Source organism: Molothrus ater, chromosome 18, assembly GCF_012460135.2.
Source record: "Molothrus ater isolate BHLD 08-10-18 breed brown headed cowbird chromosome 18, BPBGC_Mater_1.1, whole genome shotgun sequence".
Classification (NCBI taxonomy): domain Eukaryota; kingdom Metazoa; phylum Chordata; class Aves; order Passeriformes; family Icteridae; genus Molothrus; species Molothrus ater.
The window spans coordinates 10,753,691-10,779,488 of NC_050495.2; the positions used below are offsets into that span (position 1 = coordinate 10,753,691).

Sequence of the window (25,798 nt, forward strand, 5' to 3'; positions counted from 1 at the left end):
TCAAGTAGGCCTGGTGAGGTACTTTTTTTTTCTTTTCTTTTAAGTTTCACGATTATTTGCTACAAACCGATGGCAAGGATTTTATACCAGATGATTTTCCATCCTGCTGAGGTGGGGGCGATCTCGTCGGTGCCGGTGGGGAGCGAGGGGCGGGCTCCGGGCTCGGTGCAGGCCCGGCCCCGGCTCCCGGCGCGCCCCGCGCGGCCCAGGACTACAAATCCCGTCATGCCCGGGGGCCCGCCCGGACAGGCTGCATCCGGGTCTGGCCACTGCTGCGGGCGACTCGTCGCCATTACGGGGCAGCGGCGGCCGAGCCGGGGCCGGTGCGGCGCCGAGCAGCCGGTGGGTGGCGGGGTGGTGCCGACCCCTCGGGCGGCAGCAGCGCCGGGCCCCGCGGGGCTCCGTGAGCAGCTCTCCTTTCCCCCGCGCCCGGAGCCCCGCAGGCCCGGCCCGGCCTCCCGCGGCCTTCCCCGGTTCGAGCGGAGCAGCGAGAAGATGTCGCCATGAAGGAGGCCGAGTCCGCGCTGCGCCGCCCCCGCCGGTCGCCCCCGCGGGCCATGAGCCTGGGCCCCCGCCGGCTCCGCCAGCGCCCGTCGTGCCCCCCCGCCCAGGGCCGCCGCTCGCCCGGGGCGCCCGTTGATGCTGCAGAGCCCGCCCGGCGCGACCCCCGCCGCCCCCGCCATGGACAAGAGCAGCCCCTGCGGCTCCGGTGCGCCCGGATCCTCGGCCGGCAGCAAAGGGCAGCAGCCGCGCTCCGCCTCGGCCGGGCCCGCCGCGGGGGAGTCTAAGCCCAAAGGCGGTGAGAGCGGGGCGGGGGCTCCGCGGGGAGCGGGGGTGAGTGGGGGGCTGCGGGGACAGGGGCCTTGTGCCGCCCTCGGGCTTGTGCCGAAGCTGAACTTCGCCGTGCCGGGTTGTTTGTGTCTCAGCTGCGTTTCATAGGCGGCGTTTCAGGTCACTGCCTGTTTTTGGTTTCTTTTTTCCTTCCTGTTCCGGCTCTACTCGCTGTTTGGCGAGCTGGGATTCCTACTCTCCTCTTCCCTTAAGGATTAATGCTTTATCTTCGTTAGTATTGGAGTAAGCAGCTTGAGCGCTAATGCCCCGGTGCTATGGTAGGAACATACATTCCCCAGTGCCTGTGAATAGAGCCCTTAACTTTATCTTGTACCTGTGCTGTTACACCTCACCGAGGGGGTCTGGTATCCGTACACAGCGTTCCCCCTGCCCCGGTGTTTCAGTGATCTCCTGCTTTGGGGGAGCTCAGGGTTTGCTGGCTGTTGTTTGCTTATCTGGCGTTCAACCCAAAGTGTCTCACCTGGGATTGCAAACAGCTGCTTCTGCTGACAGAGCAGTTTGTCAGAAGCCAGTGTGGTTCCTGTCATCATTTCAAGGTAATACCTAAGCCCACATAGCTCTCTAAACTTGTTTAGGAAGAGAGTGAGTGTATGAGTGTTCCTGACAACCTTTTTTTTTCTTTTTTATTTTTTTCCCCTAAAACCTAGAAATGGGGCAGTAGTGATTAAACTTGGTGATTTTACTCCTGGAAGTATATGAGGGAGTGTCAACAGGTTGCTACACCAGCATTGCTGTACTAATTTCCTTCCTCCTCAGTGGTTTGTTTCAGCTGTATTACTTGAGGCCTCTGAGAAGGCAGCATTGCACTCCAGAGGGTTAACAAAATAAGTATCTTGGAGGTATTTGTTGACTCCTTTTTGGACCTTCTAAGCATGGTCATTTCCTGGGTAACCAAGTATTACCTGCTCTTCTCCTGTATTAATTGGCCTTACCCAGGATTGACAGAAGTGGGACATGGGAGGTGACTCAACCACAGCTCCCCAGGTTGTGGTGTAACCGTGCAAATAAAACGAAATTTTAACTTCGAATTCAAACACTTGGAAGTCTTTTTAAGAAGAGCTTTTTCTGTCCCTGTCTTGCCAAGAGACACCTCCACACTCCAGCCTCTTTTGTAGTGGTGTGTGATGCTCTGTGGAGGACTGTTCACAGAATACAAACGTCCTTCAGGAAGGGGTTGAGATGATTTGTGCTTTGCTGGTATTCCTTCCTGTAGAAGACACAGTATCTGGACTGAGGAAGGATGTAAAAGGCCTGTTGTTCTAGCCCAGAATAAAAATGTTAAAGGATTTTTGTGGAATGTCACCTTTCACAGGTTTGAAATAATGGCACTGGTAGCACAGGAGCAGTGGGGAAAGGAATCCTGATGATTGTTCTCTTCTACTCCAAAACTTTTTAATTCAATAACCGCCAAAGCTTTTTAAGACCTCTTTTTTTTTTAATAAAACAGAGGAAAATTTTGTCATAGCACAATTTCACTACAGTGATACTTGTTTCCAAACTACAGTGGAGGGCAGAGGGATGAGTTGCTTCCTTTACAGGGCATCAAAGAGAGCCGGACAAATTAGAATCTCTTTTCATAGAAGTAGCTGTTTATTTAGGAATATCTTAACTGGAGGGTACTGAAAACTAAAACAAAAAGATTCCCTTGATGAAATTAGGGCAAACAACTACACAGGATGCAACTGGGCAAAACTATAGCTATGTTTTCATAGCTGTTGGCTGTAGGACACTGGCATGTCACCATATGGAATCTGTTTCTGGAGCTCCTTATCACTGTCCTTGTAGCTCATGTGGTGCACCCCTTAAAAGACAGATGTATGAATATATATAGGCTATATATAATAGGAACATATTTTATATATATATACATATATATGAATATACAGGTATAGGATGTGTTCAGGAAATCTTGCATCTCCTCTGAAATGGAAGGTAATCCTATGCACCACAGACCTTCCTCAGATGGTCACTGGGTTAAATCCAGTCAAGCACTTGCCATTTGATGCTTTCCAAAGTTACCTGCTGTAACTGTCCAGCTGAGGAAGTAAAGAAATGCATATTCCTGAACCCTTATGGTAGCTTCTGTTTCTCTTGTAGTGCAGCTGGAAATTGGCTAAATAGAGTACTGTATTCCCATGTATTTGTGGAAATTTGATTCCTCCTATCTTTCAAATTTAACCTCAGAGACTAAATTAAACTGAAAGTTTCTAACAGAAAAGTTTCTTTATGTTGTATTAGTGTGGCAACAGGAATCACATCCAATTAGAGTGGGATGAAGTAGCTAAGGCACAATAGGCTTGTTGGGGTTCTCTGCAGTCCCGTGGAGCTGATGGACAGTGTTAGCTGTCACAAACCTTCCTGGGCCTTATCACACCCAGGGCGAGCCTGCTTGGCTGGGCTGTGAGAGCTCAGTCACCTCCTGCTCACTGGGATGTTTGCCTTGGCAGCAGCAGTGGCCCCAGTGTGTTTTCATGAAACCACCCTGTGGCTTTAGTGTGATCCAGACCCCTTATGCAATGCTGCTGGCTTCAGCACAGCTCAGCAGAAAAGAGGGGGAAAAAGGTGGAAGGAAACAGCAATTCTCACCCCAGCAGCAAGCCAGTATTGCAGCTCCAGTGCACAAGTGGTCACCTACAGCTGCTTCTAATGCTGTGAGCTTCATCTCCCCTCTCTGGATCTTTGGAGATACAGGTCCTTGAGCAGCAGGTGAAACCACAAATCTCAGGGCTTGCTCCAGAATGCCAGAACAGTTTTATTGCTAGTGTTTTTAAATTATACAGGCAGCATTTTTTATAAGTCTCTTGGAGTGTGAATGGGTAGATAAATCCACATCATCTGTATATACATACATATATAAATGTATAGGTTGGATGCCATGAAAACAGCAAAAGGACTAACTGAGGACCTGAGTGAAGAGTGAATACCTCACCCGCACACTCTGGCTGTTGCTAACTCCTCATTTGCCAAGACAAGAAACTAACAAATCCAAACTTACCCTGCTTAAAACTGGGATTTCACAAGAGAGGATGGCAATCTTCCACTTTTCTCTGTGCCAGAGTGCAGCCTCTCCTGTCCTGCCCTTTGTGGGAGTGCTGGGATGGATGATAGAAAGCAGAGAGCTCCCTGACGTGTGGCATGCTGGAAAGGTCGGAAGGGACAGCATTGCTTAGTTCGGGGTAGGAAAAAGCTGTTCCATGTACAGATGCATTCTCCAAGCTCCTGGCTGTCTGCTGACCAATTTCATTACTGCTCTGATGGACCAGGCTTCTGCTGAGGTCAGTTATTCTGGTGGTGGGGGGGTGAAACTGCCCATCTGTAAAATCAGGTGTGAAGCATTGTTAGACTGTTGTAGGGTCCTTTTAAAAAAGGCACAAGTGGAGTTCTTTCCTATAAAATGTGAGAGTCACTGAAGTAACTCCCAAAGGCTCTAGGAGGTGCCTTAAAAGGACCCATAGTATGAGAAGAATGTGTGTAAACCATCTGACTGACAAAGCTGGTGGTGAGTAACTCGATTAAAACTTTAAGTGGCTGGAGATTCTTCTGTCAGCTCCAGGGCTGAGCTGTTCCGTGTTCAGGGACTTGCAAACACCCACTTTAGACTGACTTTTTTGAGTTGTTTCTTTTCACCATTTGAAGATGGCAGAGAAACTGCAAAGTGGTACAGGCACAACAGGCATGTGCCCCTCTAGTGCATTTGCTGAAATTACAGATAGAAGAGGGTGGCTGAGCTCTAAGCTGACAAGTTCTGCTCCTGAGTAAATGAAGGAGTAGTCTAAACTGCTTAATTATTTACTGGAGACCCTTGAGGTGCTGGTTATTCCTTCTTCCCTACAAACATTCTCAAAAAAGGTCTGTCTAATCATTCAGCCAGACCTGGTCACACCCTCAGTGCTTGGCAGCTTCTGGTGTGTTTTTTCCTGATAACACTCAAGCCATGTCCTTTTAGCCTGATGTGCTTTAAAGCACTGCCAGCTCTGCAGGCATGTGTTTAACTTACACAGCTGTGGTTCTGACAGAGTTGGTTTAATTCTGAATTAAAGGATCAGCCTTTTGAATAGCAGAGTAAATTACCAGTTCTGATGATGAAGTTTGTCTGCAATATGGGCCTGTCACATCGTGTGAAAGTAATGACAGTGTCCTGTTTTAGCTGTCACTGCAGCCAGAGAAGTCTGACAAGTGCAAGAAACAGCAGACCAGCACAGAACCTGGTCCAGCCACTTTTATTGCTTAATTTATTCTTTAGAAATTGGGTCCTCAGTGATACACAATAACACACAAACCATGCTGCTCTCAGCTCACTTTTTCTGGGTGATGCAGGTGGAAGAAAAAACTTCAAAAAACAACAACAACAAAAGATACTTCATGTGGATGATGCCATTCCAGCTGTTTTAAATGCTTAAATGCTTGGGTAGATGGGAAGTGGTGCTGGGAAAGGGAAAACTAGGAGCCCTGGCAATGAAACTGCCCATATGAGAAATGTGATTCTGAATCACAGTGATGTGTTTGCCTGCCATGTAAGATTTATGTTAAGGGGTGGGGAGGAAGACTGCAAAGTGGGAATAGGGGAACTAATAGGCTTTTATAAAGTGCAACTAGATATTGTGTGAGTTGTTGCTGTTTGTGTAATGTTTACTGAGTATCCAGAGTGACTTTGGGGCTGGCTGCTGTGGGTAGATGACTTGTTGGGCCTGAGGAGTTTTGTTTCTGAGCTTATCACCATACTCTGCTACAAATAAAACTTGGGGCAGGTGGTGGAAGTGCTGGGTTAAGCACCCAGCCACAGCCTGTTGTGTGCTTGGGCAGCTCTGATCTTGTGTTAAGACTACTGGAAATGCTTTCATAGTATTAACTCTGTTCTAGCAGTTTGATTTAGCAGCTGTTGAGGCACAGAACACCCCTCTCAAGGGCTGGATTGACTTTTCTGCTCTTTATTCCTGCAGTTTTTTGCTTTGTGCTTCACCACTGTGTCCTGTGTTAGGGTCAGTGATGTGCCAAGTGCAGTTTTTGGCAGACAGTTGTTGTTGCATGGGTTGGTGGACTTTGTACTTAGATCTTAGGTATGTGCCCTGCAAGGCCACAAAGCATTTGGTTTGTGTTTCAAGATCAATTAGCATTTTTTGGCCTGATAACATAAAAGTATTTTTAAAACAGAATTAGATCTGCTGGGATCTTCTAAGCAAAAAGTGCAGAAGTGATTGAAAACAGGCAATGGAAGCCTTCAAGAAAAACTCAGGCAGCACTGTATTTATACAGTGTATTTTATGTGTGATAAATATGATAAATGGTGTGTTTTAGGCAAATTAAATGAAAGTAAATAACTAGTTGTTGTCAGTCCTTGTAATGGGGTATGAATATGTGGCATGTGATGTTAATGTTTATAGCTTAATGTACCAGGTTGCACACTAATATTTGGTGGTGGCAATTGCAAATCTGAAAAAAAGAAATTCAACTTTTTTATAAAATGTAGAGCACAGCAAATACTTTCTTTTAAACTCTTTGACCAGCTCTTTGGACAATGATGGGAATTAAGTGGTTTGGGTTGCTGGGGGATTTAGTGTCCTGATAAACACTACTCTTAAGATAGTGGCTGAGGTGAGCTCATCTCTGAGGTGAATTTAGCTGAGGTGCAGTACTTGGGGCCAACTCTGAGGCTGCTGATCTGATTCTTCTTTTCTTTTCCTTTTAGATGGAAAGAATGCCAGTGGATCCAAACAGCGTTATAATCGAAAAAGAGAAACTTCATATTCCAAAAATGAGAACTTTTCCTTTCAGTCCCGTCGCTCCAATTCACAGAAAAGCAAAGCTTTTAACAAGATGCCCCCTCAAAGGGGAGGCAGCGGCGGAAGTGGGAAATGTTTTAGCTCTTCTAATGGTGGAAGACGAGATGAGGTGAGAAGTGTAATGCCCTGACTCCAAGGCCTCCTTTCTTGGGATGAGAGGATCACCCTGACCTGCCTAGATAGGTCTGCTGTGTTCAGTTCCTGGGTTGGGAAGGGTGAGAGTGATAAGAGGTGCTAACATTGTTGAGGTGCCAGAGGGAATGTGAGCAGAGCAACTTGGCAACTACAGAGGAGTTGCAACTACAGTTCTTTGCTCTGTGTGGTGGTGTTTGAGGGTTCCCAGGACAAGGGAAGAGATGAGAATCTTGACTCCATGTTTCAGAAGGCTGATTTATTATTTTATGATATTATATTAATAGAAAACTGTATACTAAAAGTATACTAAAGAAAAAAAAGGAGACATCAGAAGGCTACCAAAGAATGATAGTGAAAAACCTGTGACAGACTCAGAGCCTTGACACAGCTGGACCATGATTGGTCATCAAGTAAAAACAATCCACATGAGACCAATCAAAGATGCAGTTGTTGGTAAACCATCTCCAGACCACATTCCACAGCCATCATAGTTATTGTTTACATTTCTTTTCTGAGGCTTCTCAGGAGAAAAATCCTAGCAAAAGGTTTTTCATAAAATATCACAGTGACAGCTCTGCTCTAAGAAAAAATGCCATCTGAGGAATGGGTGCCAAGACAGGCCATGTACACATGACAGGGGTCCTTTGTGAAAATATACAGTGATACAGTTTCACTGCCCTGTCCCTGCTGGCCACGCTGTTTTCAGTCCAGCCCAGGTGCCACTGGCTGCCTTGCCCACCTGGTTCATGTTCAGCTGCTGTTTACCAACACCCCCAGGTCTTTTCCTGATGGTCTTTTCCAGCTGCTCTTTCCCAGGCCTGGAGCATTCCAAGGGGCTGTTGTGACCCAGGTGTAGGACCTGGCACTTGATGTTGTTGAACCCTGCACCATTGGCTTTGACCCATCAGTGCAGCCTGTCCAGATCCCCTGCAGAGCCTTCCTGTCCTCCAGCAGATCTGCATTCCCACCCAGCTTGGTGTCATCTGTGAACTTGCACAGAGTGCCCTCAATCCCCTTGTCCAGATCATTGATAAAGACATTAAACAGGACTGGCCCAAATACTGAGCTCTGGGGATCCCCACTTGTGGGGACCCCAGCTGGATGTCACCCCCTGTCCCCAGGGCCCAGCCATCCAGACAGGTTTTTACTTGCAGTGGTTTGCTTATCCAAGGCATGGGCAGCCAGGTTCTTCAGGAGAATGCTCTGAGAAACTGCCAAAGGCTTTTCTAAGGTCCAGGCAGACAGCATCCACAGCTTTTCCCTCATGCACTGTGTCACCTTGTCATAGGAGGAGATCAGGTTAGTCAGGCAGAACCTGCCTTTCATAAACCCTCCTTGGCTGGGCCTGGTCCCCTGCTTGTCCTGTACACACTCTGTGATGGCTTGAAGAATAATCTCCTCCATAACCTTGCCCATCACAGAGGTCAGACTGACAGGCCTGTAATTCCCCACATCCTCCTCCCAGCCCTTCTTGTAGGTGTGTGTCACATTTGGTGACTTCCAGTCAGCTGGGACCTCCCAGTTTGCTGGGGCTGCTGGTAAATAATGATCACTGCTGCCAGCTCCCTCCCTCCCTGTGGGTGGATCCCATCCAGCCCCATGGGCTTGGGGGTGTCTGGGTGGCACAGCAGGGCACTCACTGTTTCTCTGGAGTGTGGGCTTCATTCTGCTCCTTGTCCCAGTCTTCCTGCTCAGGGGACTGGGGACCCTGAGGTCAACTGGCCTTACTATTAAAGGCTGAGGGAAAGAAGGCATTAAGTACCTCAGCCTTTTCCTCACCCTTTGCCACTGCTTCCTTCTGCATCCAGTAAAGCATGGGAATTTTCTTTAGCTCTCTTTTTGTAGCTGATGTATTTATGGAAGCATCTTTTTGTCTTTTACAGCAGTGGCCAGATTAAGTTCCAGTCAGGCTGTGGTCCTTCACTTCTTTCCCTGCACAACCTCATGACATTCTTGTAGTCCTGTTGAGTTCCCATCCCGTCTTCCTCAGGTCATAAATTCCTTTTTTTCCTGAGTTCCGTTCAAAACTCTGTTGAGCCAGGCTGGTCTTCCCTCATTTTTTGGCACAAGAGGACAGTGTGTTCCTGTGCCTTTAAGATTGCTTGAAGTATGTCCAGTCTTTTGGACTCTTTTGCCCTTCAGCACTGCCTTCCAAGGGACTCTGCCAACCAATCTTCTAAACAGGCCAAAGTTTGCCCTCTGAAGATTGAATGTGTCCAACCAACTCAGGGGCACAAATTTACAGGTGGTATTGGTATTGCAAAAGTAATTGTATTGGCAAGGTAAAACCAGATTGAGGCTTTTATGCTGATGTGGGTCTAAGTACTGTGGAGTGTTTGTGGGCTTTAACTGATACTCTGGTTTTTTCAGTGTTGGTGGATGAGCAGCACTTCTCACCCAGATCACTGGCTGAAAATTCACCTGCTGCCTCTGCTGAATTTTGATTTGTTGCTTCATTACATGAAAACTAACCAAAACAAGTACAGCCTGTGCAGTCAGTAATCAGGCTTGTATTACTGTCTAATAAAAGAGTATTGTCAGGATTTGAGCAACTTCTTCTTGACTGTGTTTTGCCACCTTTTACATGTCTTTGTGGTTGCTTTAACTCTCTCCTCCTTTTGCTCAGTGTGGGGTCAGAGCACTGAGTTCTGACTTTCAGGTTCTCATGCATTTCTAACACAGCACTACTTGATTTACAGAACAGGGATGGGAGGAGGTGAGTGAGTAGATGCTGCATGTGCTGTGTGCTGTCACGGATGGGGCCTGGATGTCCACCTGTACTGATGGCTTTGCTGTAAACTCCAGCAATTTCTAACCAGTGCTGTTCTCTCTTAGGTAGCAGAGGCTCAACGGGCAGAGTTCAGCCCTGCCCAGTTCTCTGGTCCCAAGAAGATTAATCTGAACCACTTACTGAACTTCACCTTTGAACCCCGTGGCCAAGCAGGACATTTTGATGGGAATGGACATGGCAACTGGGGGAAAAGGAACAAGTGGGGACATAAACCATTCAACAAGGAGCTCTTCCTGCAGGCCAAGTGAGTGGGAGATCCATGGGGCTCTTAGACTTCTACAGAGACATGGAGCTGTAAGGGGTGACAAGCCAGGGAATTGTGTTTGGGCTTGACTCATTGTCTTGTCTTTTCCAGGGTGAAATTACCTTTCTGTAGTGTTTTTAGTCGTAATGACTATATTTTAAAGGGATGTTGTCTTTGCCTATTTGCAGAAGTATCTGTTGGAGTGAGTCCTTTAGATACAAACAAAAATCCTCTGCTCAAATTTTCAAGCACGGCTTTGGGACATGACACTCACTCCTATTTGGGAATATCTGTATAGTTCTTTATAGAAGATGGTGGTTTTTTCCAGAAGTTGCTTTGTTGAGATAGAAGTGATAGCAGTTGCTAGATGAAAGTTAATCTGAATTTTTAAGTCCCAAAGGCAATTACTTATACAGGTCTTAGTTCTTAAAATGCTGATTATTTTATGGGCCCCAGAGTATGTAGTATAACCCAAATGATGATCAATATAGTAACCTAGCAGCAGAATTCCTTTTTGACTGGAAATTTCCCCAGAATTTGAAGTGTGTTCAGGACATCCTATCTCTGATAATATTGAAGATAAAAAGTATTTTCAGCATTGATGCTTCTGATTTCTCCATAATGTTTTGTGGCTTATTGTAGTGAAGTCTATTTGCAGGAACCCCAGTAGCTGTAGTTTTTGTGACAAGATTTTTCCCCTTGTGGATTCCCTGTTTTTTAATAGATCCCCATTGCAGCTGACTGTTTCCTACACGTTTCTGGAAAACCAGTCTGCCTGGCTCATTCTGTACTTAGTGTGTGATGTTGTGTCTAACTGAAATTAGACACACCTGTATCCTGAAAATCTGAGTGTGAACTGAACTCTTGATTTCTTGTTGATAGAAGTTACTGACTGCATCCAGCAGTTTGCTGCTGGACAAAGAAGAAGCTGAGAGAATCCTATAGGATAGTTCTCAAAAAGTTTTTAGAAACAACTGAGTGGATCATCTGTCTCTTTGCCTTTCCCCAGCTGCCAGTTTGTTGTCTCTGAAGAACAGGACTACACAGTCCACTTTGCTGATCCAGATACCTTGGTCAACTGGGACTTTGTGGAGCAAGTGGTCAGTTGTGATGGGCTAGATTTTTTTTTTTCCCCTCTTAAGAACCTCAACCTGTCTTTAACTACCTCTTTCCCTCTGTGATGTTACATAAAACTCATCTGTTTTTGAGTTGAGGCCTTTTCTGTCACTCCCACAATACTGGGAAAGATCTGTCATGGAATGAATTATGAAATACTTTCATGACAGGAAAAGAGAAGTGCTAAAATCTATTAGGAAAATTAGCAGCTTCTTCTTGCTTTCGCAGATGGGAGCTCATCAAAAATAGTATCTGACATTCTGTAGACAGAGTCCTTGTGATCGAGATATTAACAGAAAACTTGGGCATGAGTCCACAGAAGAGGACTAGAGTGTAGAATTTTGAAGAATTATTCTGTGCATAGGTGGCCTATCTTGCCTAGCAACAAAATGGAAAATCTCTTGAGAATTGTGGTCAGAAGTTTTGGGTTGCCTCAAGCAGCAATTTATATCTGCCAAGACAGTCTGGTGCATGGTGTAGGTGGAGAGGAGGTAGGCTTACTGTTACCTGTCACTACAAGAGAGCTGAAAAATCTAGGTGCTTGCTTGGCAGTTATGTCTCTGCCACACAGGGAAGCTACCAAAGTGTCTGACTAGACCTAGCATGTTGATGGAAGTGGGTAAGTTCAGTCTCACAGTTACACAGGGCTCCACAAGTCTGCTCGTGGGAGAGGCCACAGAGCTTGCTTGCCTTCTCACTGTCTGAATTCACATGATGGGGATGCTGCTAACTCTCAGAGATGATGAATACCTGAGGGGAAACATGAGAAGACTCACTTTTTAATGTCATTAGAGTAGAAATAAGACATAAGAAGTTGCCATAAGATGGGTTGCTTAGAAGGTTATCCCATGTGCAGTCTGAAGGTGTTAGTTCACAGTGCACTAATTTCTTGGTAAATAAACAGAGCCTAAAGAGCTGGAAGATAATATATTAGAGTAGATCTTACAGGTGGCTTATTCTGGATCCCAGGAACTGATTTCTGAGTCTTGTACTGTTCTTCTCATGTGCCATTTCAGCGAATCTGTAGCCATGAAGTGCCCTCTTGCCCCATATGTCTGTACCCACCCACTGCTGCCAAGATCACTCGCTGTGGGCACATCTTCTGCTGGGCATGTATCCTTCACTATCTCTCCTTGAGTGAGAAGACCTGGAGTAAGTGTCCTATTTGTTATGGCTCTGTCCATAAGAAGGATCTCAAGAGGTGAGATGATATTAATTAAATCGTGCATCTTTTTGCAATGTTATTTTTACACTGCTAACCTCCTCCGTACATTGCAGTGTTGTTGCTATGGAAACACGTCAGTATGCAATTGGTGACACCATTACAATGCAACTCATGAGGAGAGAGAAAGGTGTTCTGGTAGCACTGCCCAAATCCCAGTGGATGAATGTGGTTCAGCCTGTTTACATCAGAGGTGAGTGTATCTCAGTCCTGGTGGTTGGATCCTGTTCCTGACTGTGGGCCAGGATTTGTGTAGAGACAATTGACCCTGGCTGCAAAATGTGGGGCTTAGCAGCAGAAAAGCTTGATGACCACATATTAACCATTTCTACTCATATTGTTTTTCTGCAAAGGCTTTAACTTGTGTGCTGTGTCCCTTCAAGTGACTGAACTCAGACTCCTGCCTTCACAGTCACTGCTTATAGTTTGATGTGTCCTTTGTATCCTGCAGTCATTGGTGTGACTCTTACTGCTTTTATTGGCTCTTCAGTGTCCTTAACATTTTTCCTCCTGACTCATTATACAGCTTCACAAAAATAACTGTCTCTGTCTCTAAACTATTTCAAGGCTGTAATCTTCAACAAGGTTTTCATCATCTTCACTTACCAACTGAAGTCAGTGAATGCTATGGGGAAATAATCAAAATTATTGCAAACCTTATTCCAAACATCTGTTGCCTGACATCTTCAGTTTTCTCCAGTTAAGAGTGTGACTAACTCATCATCATCTTATATGTTAGTATAGCAAAAATTTTGTGACTAAAGAAATAATTTTACTGAACATTGCTGCTTTGTGGGCTGTCTTGGCTCACTTCATTTTGCAGTCACATTTAGGAAAGGCTGCATGCATTTAAACTCTCTGGAAGAAGTCTTCCAACATGTGATGGATATCCAGCATGCAGGCTGTGGTCTTTCTTACATATTTCTCAGTATTTGAAACTAGGGGACTTTAAGTATTTTCATAAAACAAACAAAAGAACAAATATGGGATTTGAGAACACTCTAAAGCCAGGAAATTCACCATTAACTTGGTGTCTGTCTGTAGACAAGGTTGGACCCTTGGGGAGCAGTGAATATAGGGATTGTGTTAATATGGGATGCTGTGGTTGCTGTAAAGCAACAGCAGTTCTTTATTTTACTATTTTTGCTGTGAGTCTTGTAAAAACCTCATAATGATGTTTTATATGGATTTTTAATACATATGGGCTTATGAGCTAGTTTGAGCCAAGCCAAGGTGGCTTTGCAGAAATTTCCAGCAGCAGTATTTTTGAGAGAAGAGGAAGAAGCTGCAGACTGCATTGTTTCAGGAAGCTTTGACGCCCTCAAGGCTTCTCAAAGGTGATGCTCCTACAGTGTGGAAGTTTAGGCTTCATTTCTACTGATGTGTAGCAACTCAATGGTGAAGTGGCAGAGGAGCTGCTGTGTGGGGGAGGTCTCAGAGCAGCTATGTGACACCAGCTTGTGATACAATGGTAATTTGTGGAGTCTGTATCAAACTCTTGCTGAGTGTTGTCTGCTTTGAGGGATTAACTCCCAAAAGTGAGCAGTAACAAACTTCAGAAGCAGCAGCACTCCAAACTGGTGGCTCTACATGCAGATATTAATGATTTGGTGCTCCTTCTGTGCAGATGACCAGCACAGTCAGTATTCAAAGCTGCTTCTGGCATCCAGGGAGCAGGTCTTGCAGCTGGTGATCCTGGAGGAGAAAGCAGCATTACTGAAACAGTATGAGGAAGAAAAACACACCCCAGAAGCCTGTTTCATTGAGGCAGCTATCCAGGAGCTGAAGGTAACAACCTCTTGGGAGCCTTCTGGTAGCTTTATTTTTAAGAGTGTGCTGAGCACCCTTGTTCTGCTGTATGGATGGTGGTGGGTGATTATTCTGGTCTCTAGCAAATTGCTGGTGTTTGATGCTGGAGTAGCATTATAAACCTTGGAGGAGACTCTAGCCTTTGGGCCCCAGGTATCTGATGTGGTGTTCAGGATAACACAGCAGAATGGTTTTTATAGGATGGTATTCCAGTAAAGGAATGCCAGAGCAAGGCTAAAAATAACTATAGGGGTGGTCTCCTGGCTTAAAGGGCAAATTGAAACTTGATCCCTTTGGATGATCTCCAGGAGCGAGAAACAGCCCTATCTGCTGACCAGGATAAAAACAATGGCATTGCTGGAATCAGTGCAGCTGTAGAAGAATTGGTCCTAGAAAGCTCCAAAGCTGTGGAGCCTGCTGTTTCCCAAGAGAAAAAGGTGGGTGACAAATCTGCTCTAGCAGATCCTGTTAACACTTAATTCTGGCACCTCACACTGCAGTGTGTGGGGAGCTCGTGCCAAAGATTTTTGCAGAGATGATAATCTTTGAAGTAGGTGGTGTGGTACTAACTCTATACTCTCTGCTGTGGTAGTGTGATGTGGAATATCTCTCTGCATTTGATGAAGAGCTTGTGGAGCCTTCCTCTGACCTGGCAAGTTCCTTTTCACCTCCTGTGGAAGTAGAAGAGGCAGTGCTGGATGAGGAGGAAGTACCTGAGGTGGACACTGTAGGAGAATCTGTTATGAACACTGTAGAGGAGCCAAATCCAGCTGAAACAAGCTGCCAAGAATCTAAAGATACAGTTAGCAGTGGACATCTTGGCAACTCTCCTTTTTATTATTTTTATCAAGGTCAGTGCAATGAAATCTTTGGCAGAAATGCCTCCTTTGGGGCCCTCCTTGAGGATTGTGTTTGTTACTTCATTAGATGCAGCTAACCCCTGTGAAATAAAAGTCCTACAGGAACTCAGAAAGGAGCATTAATTTTATTCGTGGAGGATGTCCTGAGGTGGGGAGAAGGGTACTGAAAATGAACAGGCAAGGAAGGAATGATGATGATGTGTATTGTATTTGTGGGGTGCCCTCGTGGCAGGAAGGAATGATGAATCTGACTCCATGTTCTCAGAAGGTTCATTTATTATTTATGATACTATATTATATTAAAGAATGCTATACTAAACTATACTAAAGAGAATACAGAAAGGATACTTACAGAAGGGTAAATGATAGTAGTGAAAACTCGTGACTCTCTCTCCAGAGTCCTGACACAACTTGGCACTGGTTGGCCAAAGAGTCAAAATAATTCACAGCAGAAACCAATGAAACAATCTCCAAACACATTCCAAAAGAGCAAAACACAGGAGAAGCAAATGAGATAATTGTTTTCCTTTTTCTCTGAGGCTTCTCAGCTTCCCAGGAGAAAAATCCTGGGCAAAGGGATTTTTCAGAAAATGTGAATGTGACAGATGTGTTGCCTTTCAGCGGAGGATGGGCAGTGCATGTACCTTCACCCTGTGAACGTTCGCTGCCTTGTGCGTGAATATGGCAGCTTGGAGAAGAGTCCAGAGAAGATAACTGCAGCTGTGGTGGAGATAACTGGCTACTCCATGACAGAGGTAGTTATTTTATCTTCTTACTAATTAAGGGCCTTGTTTGAGCAGGTTGGTCATTGTAGAGGAGACTTGATTCACCTCAGTAGTAAGAAATAATAAATATGAAGGGGTAGGGATGCTAATCTGTGAAGGGCTTCTGTGGAAGGTGCTGGGCCTTATGTTGCTTTTGATAAGTAGGCTACAGTATAGATTTTTTTTCTTCCTAGAAGGTCCAGTACAAAAATAATCATGTTGCAAGTCTGGTATTGCAGAATTTATTCCAGTGATGTGAGTGAGAAGGGAGGAAGACATGAAAATCAGTAAGCAAGCTGATGTAACTGCATCCAAGTCTGATTATGATGTAGCTGGTGGAGATCTTGGAACATTTGATTCTGACTCAGGGCATCCGTCATGTGTTTGTAGTTTTTAAAGTAACCATTGTGTCACCGGTGCTATTTTTTTCTGTTTGATTTGATGACTATTGTGCATTCTATTTCTGTTCATCACCATGGCTGCCTCTAGTCCTTGTGGTGATAAATCACTCTCTCTTTGTCAGGATATAAGACAGCGCCATCGCTACCTCTGTCACTTGCCCCTCACCTGTGAGTTCAGCATTTGTGAACTGGCTCTGAAGCCACCTGTCATCTCTAAGGAGACTTTAGAGTTGTTCTCAGGTTTGTAGTTGTTCTTATCCCTTTAATTGTAGAAAAAAGAACATACTTTAGAGCTTTACTCCTCTTGCACCACCTGTCTGGTGACTGCTGGACAGAACAGCCCCAACTCACTGTTTCATAGACAGCAGTTACAAAAAGAATAAAAAATCCCAACTGCTTGGAAAAGCATATGTTGTTGTAAGCATATTTTGTTACTAATGTGTTATAAGGTTGTTCTCAGAGCTGGAGGAACCCTTGCCAGAGTATTGGTGTGGGTTTTTTGATATCCAGCATTGTGCATTGCTCCTAGATGACCTTGAGAAGAGGAAGCGTCTGCGGCAGAAGAAAGCTCGCGATGAACGGCGGCGCGAACGCAGGATTGAGATGGAAGAGAACAAGAAACAGGGCAAATGTAAGTCATGATGGCACATAACTGGTGGATTTCCAGTCATATTTGGTAGCTGAGCTGATTTCTTGAGCTACAGGGTGAACTCTGAGGCCTGTAGTTTGTAGTGTGTACTTAGAACAAGATTACAAAGTATTAGGAACAATGTCTGTGTAATGAAAAGCATAAGCTGTTTTAGTCAGGATGTTAAGTGATGTTATGCAATTGCTGCGTACTTGTGCATTTTGGGAGGGATGGAGGGCATTCAAGGGCACAGTTATCTCCATGGTGTACATAGCTCTCTGTTTTTATAGTAATCACGATGTAAAGTGAAAAGTGAAGAAAGCAAAAAAAGGCCCAGAAACTGCTTCCATCCAGCAGCAGGACTTGTACTGGTCTCCAAATAGAGGGTGGAAAGAAATGAGTTGGCACCTCCTAAACTCCTGAAATGACTTGCATATTGACAGTCCTCCCCCATGTTGTGTAGTGCTTTAATTTAAAATCTCTTTCTAGATCCAGAGGTCCATATTGCTCTGGAGAATCTGCAGCAGTTCCCTGCTTTTACCTCTTGCCCTGGAGAATCTACCAGCGCTGATCATCAGGGCTTCTGTCAGTCTCCTCTTGGCAGAAGCCCTGTGTTTCAGACAGGTGAGATCTGGAAAAACACATCACATCTAGTTCTTGATCATTCTTTTGGGATCTATTGCTCAGGTCATCACGCTAAACTTTCTCAGTATTGATCAAAGACAGCTTCTTTTCAGAGAAGCTCAGCTGCTCCATCCCTGAAAGTGTTCAAGGTGAAGTTGGATGGGGCTTGGAGCAATCTGGGATAGTGAAAGGTGTGCCTGCCCATGGCAGGGGGGTGAATTGAGATGGTCTTCAAGTCCTTTCCAACCCAAACCGTTCTGTGATTCTGATTCTTTCCTAAGCTGCCTGTGAGATAATACACAAAAGGCAGACATGGATAAGAAACATTCTGTTCCTTTGTCTGCTTTTTGCTGCCTCTACCTTGACAATATGAGATCTGCACTGTAGTTACCCCATCTTTTACATAAGGCAGAAGAAAGGAAACAATTGCCCCAGAAAGGGAAGAAATTTGTTTGCCAGGAAAACACTACTGGCATTTTTTCTTTCTATCATCTCCATCTTCTCCAACACATTATTCTAAAATAAACCCACAAAAAGCCCCCTGCCCCAGCTTTCCAAAATAAGTAAACAAAACCCCTCAAGCAAACAAAAAAAAAACAAACAAAAGAAAACCACAGGCAAACTTAAATTTTCCTTAAATAAAAAGATTGAGGAAATTTCAGAGATCCCACTGTGTGACTTATGGATAGGACCAGTGAGATCAAAATGAGTAATTACATAGGATAATAAAACTTTATTTCTGTTACATCCTGATAAGCAGCATAATGACTGCCTTGGCCAAATGCAACTGGCTTTAATTCTCAGTTCCTTTCTCTGTAGAGTCTATTCCAACTCCACTGTCACCTGCTGCCAGCCAGGTCAGCCCATTGCTGTGTGGAAGCTTGGAAGAAGAGTCTCCCTTCCCTTCCTTTGCCCAGGTAAACCATGCAGAAGAGTGAATCTTGTCAGAATTTCCTGTGTCTTAGTTGGGGATTAGGCTGAGACTGTAATTGCTTCCCCTACAAAAACAATGTGGGATAAATGTTAGGGAGACATCATAAGGTTTGAGTGCTTGAAAGAGGTTTCTAGATTTTTTTGCCACTTAGGAGGTCTGCAGGATTGTTCAAGTATGTGGAATTTAATCATATCCTACAACTATTTTGATAGATGTTGAGAGTTGGAAAGGCAAAACCAGAAACGTGGCCTAAACCTGCTCCAAAGACAAGAGGTAAGAAAATTTGATATTAGTACTTCAGGTTCTTTACCATCTCCCTGAATGTGAGAAATCTTGTAACTTCAAAAGAAGGATATGGAGTGTGGAGGGGCATTTGTGTGGTGGAAGTTTTATACAGCCTTCTGCACTCCTTCCCTCTTTCAGATGAGAACACTCTGGCACTCCCTGTGCCTGGAGAGAGTGATGGAGAAAGTGACAGCTCTGACCGGATACCTGTGCCCAGCTTCCAGAATTCCTTCAGCCAAGCTATTGAGGCAGCCCTCCTGAAACTGGACAAACCGTCCACAGCTGATCATTTATCAGGTAAAAGGCAGGGGGAAGGTCAGGAAAGCTTTCTGAAGTGAAAAAAATGAGCATTTCCCCTTTTTCCTCTGGGAGAAGTGAAAGCAGCAATTTTGGGGACCAAAAATTGGCCAGAGAACAGTTCTGAAAATTGTTAGGTTGTGGTTTCTGAACAGCTTGACTAGGGCTTCTGTCAGCTTAAAGCAGCCTCTTAGTGAGAGCTGAGATCTCCAACTAGCAAAGAATCCTGTTAGGACAGAGATGGCTTTTGACAATTGTGTTGGCCGTGTCTCTACTGGAACCTAAATTAAGCTTTATCTTAAGGAAGTTCAGGTTATACATTTCTAAACTGTAATACCTGAGCTGCTGAACTACCACTTCAGTTTGACCAAAATGTCCAGGTAACTGGTAGCTAAAATTTCAAATTAGGGAATGTGAAACAAATTGAGGTGAACTTAAACCTGGTGCTGGCTTGTGAAATTTATTTTTAATGCTCAGTTCTGATGTTTAGCTTTGGCTTCTGTTTGGAGACTGCACTGGATGATGGAGACAGTTGGATGGGAGGGCCTGGGAGTTTCAGTGAAGTGTCTGCTCCACGTGTGGTTTTTTTGGACACTTATCAAAGTGATACTTGTTGGAAAGGCAAACTGCTGCATGCTGCAGTCCCAGGATCTGCTGTTGCAACAGCAACTTTACAATCATTAAGACATGTTGATAATTGTGTTTCAGATGTGATGGAGTCTCCCTTAGTTCATCTGCAGTAATTTTTTTGTTAAACTACCTGGGTGTTCATTAAATTGGTAGTAAGTGTTGTGGATCTGTAGAAGCCACTTAAGCCAGGGAAGACCATTTATCATTTCTGTGTGATGTTCCTGTTCCATGAAAAGAATGACAGTATTATTTTAATTCTTCACAGAGGAAAAGGGAGGCAAGAAAAGAAAGAAACAGAAGCAGAAGCTATTGTTCAGCACCTCTGTTGTTCACACAAAGTGATTCTGCTATTCAAGAGAAGTTTCCTCTCCTGGTTTTCTTTTAATTTTGCTTTGTTTTGCTGCTATAGTTTAAGTATTTAAATTTGAACAGCCTAAACTTGTTTTTCCAGGATTTCTAGGGGCTTCAGGAGGAAACCATGATAGTGTATGTTGAAGTAACATGTTTTGATTCCAACTGCTTAATGAATTTATACTGAAACAGAGTTTTGGAAGTAACAACCCAGAGACAAATCTGCCAAGGCTTCTAGTTGCTGAGTCAGTCCTTTGGGCCTGATAAGCAGTGTGAAAATCCTTACAGGTGTGTGGCGCTGCCAAAGTACTGCAATATTACCCAAGAGAAAAGGCAGAGAACCTTTATTTTCCTGTAATTATTCATGGGCAGAAGTCCAGCTGACTGACAGTAGTGCTGTTGCAGTAAAGCTGTCAAACTGCTCTCTTGAGAAACTGGTTTTGGCTGCACTGGATACAGGCAAAACAGCTTATTGGCTTTAGAGTGTTAGCTGCTACATCTGTTCTTTTTCTAAAGAGCAAGAATTCCTCTGTTCTCCTGGCTTGGAAAGATAAAAAGCTGAGGTGAGTGTAAAGCAGAAATTGGCTACTTAGTTTTAAAGTGGCTTGATGATTTTTGTATTTCAAAATGGCACTAGTGGTAGAAGGAACCTCTCCTGACTTCTCTCAGTTGTTCAGGTCTGTTTTAATGTGGGTGAGGCTGCTACTTTTTGTTTGTTTTTTGCCAGCCATGGGCTACTCATTTTTTTAACCTGATCATCTAGAATAAACACTCCCCTCTAGGGCTCCTGGTAACCCTCTGAATGATGGTTTGACACTGGCTGCTCTTGAGTTGGAAGAACACAACTGATAGCTGAAGTCTGTAGATAACTTTTACACCCCAGCAAGAAACTGGGGTTCTCTTGTGCTGGGCTAAGGGCCTGTATGTGCTTGGTTCTGGGATTTAAGTTGATCTGTGCTATGAACATGTCTCCTCTGGACCCCTCCCTGCTCTTTCTTTGGGTGGTCACATTCTGCACTGCTTGTGGTTTGATTTGAGCTGCTGAGTTAAGTGGTGTGGATTTTGTTGAATAAAATGAATTTTAGGTGCAATGTACCAGTCAAGGCCAACAGTTGCAATAAATCAAACGCACACACACGCTCACAGTGCTGCAGCTGAACTGTCACAGCAGCCTGGAGCCCTAGAACATTGCACAGGGTCACATTTTACCTTCCTGCTGGCAGAATTAATTGCAGGGCGCTGGTAAAAAGTACCACTGAACTTAGGGAGGGAGACTGACTGGTGTCTTCTCTTGTCTTCAGCCCCAGTGGCCCAGGCTTCAGTGTGCTCTGTCCCTCTGACACTGATCTGAGCAGGAGATGTGTGTCTGAGGCACCTGGAGTCAGGTATTCCAACACCGCTGGCACTCAGTGGCTGTGTCCCTGTTTAAAAAGCTGCTGTCAGTACATGGGTGCTTGATTTCAGAGCAGCAGGCTCCACGTGTGTGCCTCATGGGAAGCTGGTACCAAAGAGTCCATCACATGTGGCTGTCAACCAGAAAGAACAGGAGAGGGGGGAGGTAAAGAATACTTCCAACTGCTGCAGGAGGATAGAGGAAACACCTGCAAGACATTCTTTGAAAGCAGCTTGACTTCACGCTTGGTCACGACTAACCCCACTCAATGAAAGACAGTACAGCTTGTCAGGGGACTGCAAAGAAACTAAGACAGGATACTTGACAGTGTAACACATCTTGCTGTCAACACTTTAAATGCATATGGGAAAACAATTGGTGAGGGCAGAGAAAGCAACTAAGAGATTCAAATATGCAGTGAACTGTGGTTACAGCAAGTCATTCTAAGCTAAGGAACAGGAGTAACAATACTTAAGTGTCTAACCAGTATCTGTTGTGTTCTGTTATCTCTGCACATTTATAGTCAACTTTTCTTTGCATTGGGAAGAGAGAATAGCTGGAGCTGGTGTAACTCACCTCCACATGTCACAGGCACTAGGATAAGGGAAGTGATGTGGGCAAGGCAGGCTGTCCCTGCTGCAGGGCTGTCCCCACAGGGACAGCATCTTCCATTGTATCTTGTTTTCCTATGGATTCGAGATAATACCAGCAATGCTACTTTCCTGTAACTGATTGGTGTAAACTTAATAAATATCTAAGCAGTACTTGTACCTATGAGTTTTATAATGGGGGGATGGAGTTGAGTCTTGCACTCTGCCATACATTCCATGAACTCACTGCTCCTGTGTGCACAACTGGTGCTTTTCTCACTCAAAACAGTGGTAGCCCTGTGGCTAACAGTGCACTTAAAAGTAAAAAGCAGATGTTAATGCTTTTTGTATGCTGAAGGAGAATAATGACAGTCCTTGTCTGTGCCAACTGCCTAAAGCTCCCTTCTACCTCAGCATGAAGAACACGTTGAGCTGCTGCACTCCTCAGAAGTGCAAGTGGTATTGACTCCTGGAGTGAAACAGGCAAATAACCTACTTAAGTGAAATAATGTTTTATTTTTTTAAATTTTAAAACATTTGGAATGCGGAATGAAGTCTAAATCTGAACAAATGCTTTTCCAGTCCCCTGCACTGCTTAACACTGAAGATAACCAGTCACATCTTGAGTAAACAAGCACAGAATAGAGGTGAACAGAAACAAGTGACATTCAGTCTGTCTCTGTGCCATCATCATCCTCTTCATCTCCACTTTCAGACTGCTCTTCTGTAAGGGAACAGCTCAACAAGGACTTCTGTATACATTGTCTTTCCTCTGCAATAGAGAAAGCAACAGAGGGTTAGTACTTGATCTCTTCACAGACACTGGACTCTCCTCTACTTCTAAAGACAGAAACATTTCTCAGGCCAGGAATTCAGAAGTAGCCCAGCAGATCCTACAACAACCCCAGGAATTGAGGCTACATTTTAGGAAAGTGGCTGGAGTCACTCACCTTCATTTGTACAGTTTTGCAACAACCTCAGCAGCTGTGTTCTGTTATACTGAATCAGGAATTTCTGACATGTTCTTATGGTACCTGTAGAAGTCACAAGAACAGCATGTAACAATCAACACAATCAAATGTTTCAGAGCTGAGTGTGTATTTCCCAAAGAGCATTGTATCAAGTGACAAATGCCCCAGGAAACAAGGTTGTTATTGTAAATGCTACAACGGGGTTGCAGACTTCTGCACTGCTGAGGTTAAGTGGTGGAGTAATAATTTCAAACAGGCAGTGCCTGTTAGTTCCCCTGGGGGTTAATTTTCACAATACAGAAGATACTATACTTTGAAAATATATTTTAAAATAATGTAACATTGTATTCGCTGCTCTGGTTTTGTGATAAACGTAATGAAGCTTCAAGCAAAATTAACGAGGCTTTCAAAAAAAGAACTGCTGGTGCCTGTTTCTTATTTAGATCCGCTGAAAGCAGTTGCTGTTATTAACACAGAGGAATGTCTGTCGCACCCAGAGCAGCACCACGGCGTCGTGGCAGGTTATGATTAAAGCTCTATCCTCCCCCCGAGCCCGGGGGCTCCTGACCTCCGACGTGCAGGGTGTTGAGGAAGCAGGGGTAGCGCTGCCCGCGATTCTCCAGGTGCCGCACGAAGGGCAGCGCGGAGCACAGCAGCCGGTACGAGTCCTTGCGGCAGCGCAGCAGCACCGTCCCGGTGTAGGCGTTCAGGTACTTCACTGCGGGACACACACGCACGGTGAGCGGAGCAGGAGGGACCCCGCGCCCCGGGGCCGCCCTCTCCCCCGCACCTGTGAAGGAGATGGAACAGCACGCCAGGCCGTAATCCCCGTGCACCCGTGTGATGGCGTCTCTGACGGCGAGGCCCAGCACGCGGTCCTCGATGCACTGCCGGCACCGGGGGTCCTCCGAGACCACCTCGCAGAGCACGTACCTGCGGGACAGCGCGCTGTGAGCGGCGCGGCACCGGCCCGGACGCGGCACCCGCGCCTCCCGCCCGCCTCACCTGTTCTTGAAGCGCACCATGGCGGCGGCGGTGGCGCGCGGCGCGGACGGACGGCAGGCCCGGCCAATGGGGAGGCGCCTCCGCGCGCTGTAGCCAATGGGCGGGGACAAGGGGAGGACAGCGCGGCCCCGCCTCCCTCCATGGGCTGCGCGTGCGCGGTGCTGCCGCGAGCTGCCCGCGGGTCAGGGAGCCAGAACCGCTGAGGGTGGTAAAGGTCTGGGGTTGTCGTGCCCATGCTATGACCAGTCACCACCGTGTTAGCCAGACCACGTCCGGTCTTTCCTTAAACACCTCCGTCATCCTGGGTAGCCCATTCCTGTGTCTGATCACACTTTCAGTGAAGAAGTTCCTCCTCATGACCAACCTAAAATTCCTTTGGCGCAGCTTAACACTGTCCTCTTGTCTGTCGCTTGTTGTCTGGAGGAAAAGCCCGATCTCTACGTGACTCCGGTTCCCTTTCAGCTACTTCTAGAGAGCGATAAGGTCCCTCCTGAGCCTCCGCCAGGCTAAACACCCCAAACTCCCTCAGCCGCTCTTCACAAACACATACGCTCCAGACCCTTTCCCAGCCCCGCAGCCCTCCTCTGGACCCACTGCACTGTTACTGGAGGAAGTACTGACACGCTCTGGCTGGGGTATATCACACCTCAATGTCCTTCCTGAACTGGGGGGCCCAGAACCGCACAGAGCCCTTGAGGCGCGGTCTCAGCAGTGCCGAGTCCGGGGGTACGATGGCTCCCCGGTCCCGCCGTCCGCACCATTCCCGGCACACGCCGGGTCCCGCTCTCCCTCCCGCCCTCCGCCAGGGGGCGCGCGCGGCGCGCGGGCCGGCCTGAGGGGGCGGCTGAGGGGCGGCGGGAGCGCGGGGGCTACGGAAGGTCCGATGCTTCCCTTTAGTCCCTTTCGCTGCATTGCACCGACCCGCCCTGGCCGAGCCCCCCCTTATCTTGTGCCTAAAAAGCCTAAATGAGGGAGACGGGACGTCTCCGTGTGATGGGAGCCTCGGGAGGTCCGGAGGAGGCGGGCGAGTACCGGCCCCTCGAAGGCCTCAGCAGAGCGTCCAGAGCCTCCGCGGTGCTCCTGGAAGGGCTCTGTCCTTGCTACCCTCAGAAAACTGCTCCAGTATTTGTAGCTCCTCAGGCTCCAGGTATTGGGGGTTTGGGACATGTACTAATTAATGACAACAGCTAAGAAAATTGTGGAACAGAGCTACTTCCTATAATTATTTCTGTAGTGGTGTCCCAAACTGTGATGTGTGACACTGTTGAGGAAGCAGGGAGGGCTCATTGAAAAGATCTGGTAGGAGAATTAACTGAGGAGAAGGGAATGAGGGGAATAAGGGAAAAGATGTGAGGTAGATACCTGAATGTGAGATGGGAGAAAGAGTTTTGCTGAGGTTCTTGGAGCCAAGTCGCATAGGAGTGCTGAGAGACAGTATAGATTAAGTGAGAACTCATTGCTAATTCAGAGTGGAAACATCTTTAATGACCTTCATTCTAGACACAGAAAACAATGATAAAGCCAGTGGAAATCCTGTCCTGGGTGATAAACTTCTGCCCTCTGAAACAGATGCCTGTTCTGCTGCTCTCTCCCCTTAGCTGTTAACTCCCCTCCTTCACCTGTGATCACGTTTTCAGGTCGTGTTTTTTTCTAAGAACTGCAAAATGTGAGTTGCCTGGGGAGAAAAAAGCTCAAAGCCCAGCATGGACTTTTAAGAGACCTTTTCTCTTGGGCCACAATCAAAGGGACTGGGGACAGTTTTGAAGCTAATACAGATAGAAGCATTTTCTCGATGAGAGGACTGCATTGCATTGATCTTTGCCATATTGCTCTGTGTTTTAGTATCCAAATGGGGATCTAACTATAATCTGTTCCACTTGTCAATACAATGAGCTCCTAGGTGATAAGCTAGTCTCACATTTTTGAACAATATTAAAGTCCATGAAGATTCCCATTGATTTTCTTTGTGGAGTGAGATTCCACTTTCGGCTTACAGTTGGCTTACCAGGTATGTTTCCCTGCTGCCCCTGTGTTTGTGGTGGCATCACCTATCCTGCCTTCCAACAGGGCTCGGGTTGCCCTGTGCTGCTCAGGTTGCTTTTATCCATCCCCTCCT

The 25,798-nt window shown here is 45.9% G+C and overlaps 2 protein-coding genes across 2 annotated transcripts; one reads left to right on the plus strand and one right to left on the minus strand.

The window, feature by feature from the left end:
* Nucleotides 1-294: 294 nt before the first annotated feature.
* Nucleotides 295-21,880, plus strand: RNF10 (ring finger protein 10). Its single transcript, XM_036392929.2, has 17 exons — nucleotides 295-799; nucleotides 6,539-6,741; nucleotides 9,603-9,802; nucleotides 10,812-10,902; nucleotides 11,935-12,119; nucleotides 12,197-12,333; nucleotides 13,768-13,928; nucleotides 14,258-14,386; nucleotides 14,542-14,800; nucleotides 15,431-15,564; nucleotides 16,097-16,214; nucleotides 16,504-16,605; nucleotides 17,092-17,226; nucleotides 18,046-18,143; nucleotides 18,373-18,433; nucleotides 18,584-18,742; nucleotides 19,638-21,880. Exons 1-17 carry the CDS (start codon nucleotides 640-642, stop codon nucleotides 19,712-19,714), a joined length of 2,409 nt encoding a protein of 802 aa, XP_036248822.1. The 5' UTR covers nucleotides 295-639; the 3' UTR covers nucleotides 19,715-21,880.
* A 322-nt stretch (nucleotides 21,881-22,202) lies between these two features.
* On the minus strand, nucleotides 22,203-23,731 carry POP5 (POP5 homolog, ribonuclease P/MRP subunit). Its single transcript, XM_036392930.2, has 5 exons — nucleotides 23,683-23,731; nucleotides 23,468-23,610; nucleotides 23,246-23,395; nucleotides 22,657-22,740; nucleotides 22,203-22,478 (listed from the first exon to the last, which is right to left on the minus strand). The coding sequence occupies exons 1-5, from the start codon at nucleotides 23,700-23,702 to the stop codon at nucleotides 22,375-22,377; spliced, it is 501 nt and encodes a 166-aa protein (XP_036248823.1). The 5' UTR covers nucleotides 23,703-23,731; the 3' UTR covers nucleotides 22,203-22,374.
* Nucleotides 23,732-25,798: the final 2,067 nt, after the last annotated feature.

Bases quoted from the DNA above. Each gene is read 5' to 3' on its own strand.
- RNF10 (XM_036392929.2), top strand. From the start codon at position 640: ATGCTGCAGAGCCCGCCCGGCGCGACCCCCGCCGCCCCCGCCATGGAC. The intron at 9,803-10,811 runs GTGAGTGGGAGA...GCCTTTCCCCAG, and splicing joins GAGCTCTTCCTGCAGGCCAA to CTGCCAGTTTGTTGTCTCTG. The intron at 13,929-14,257 runs GTAACAACCTCT...GATGATCTCCAG, and splicing joins CAGCTATCCAGGAGCTGAAG to GAGCGAGAAACAGCCCTATC.
- POP5 (XM_036392930.2), bottom strand. From the start codon at position 23,702: ATGGTGCGCTTCAAGAACAG. The intron at 23,396-23,467 runs GTGCGGGGGAGA...TGTGTCCCGCAG, and splicing joins CTGTTCCATCTCCTTCACAG to TGAAGTACCTGAACGCCTAC. The intron at 22,479-22,656 runs GTGAGTGACTCC...TCTCTATTGCAG, and splicing joins GCAAAACTGTACAAATGAAG to AGGAAAGACAATGTATACAG.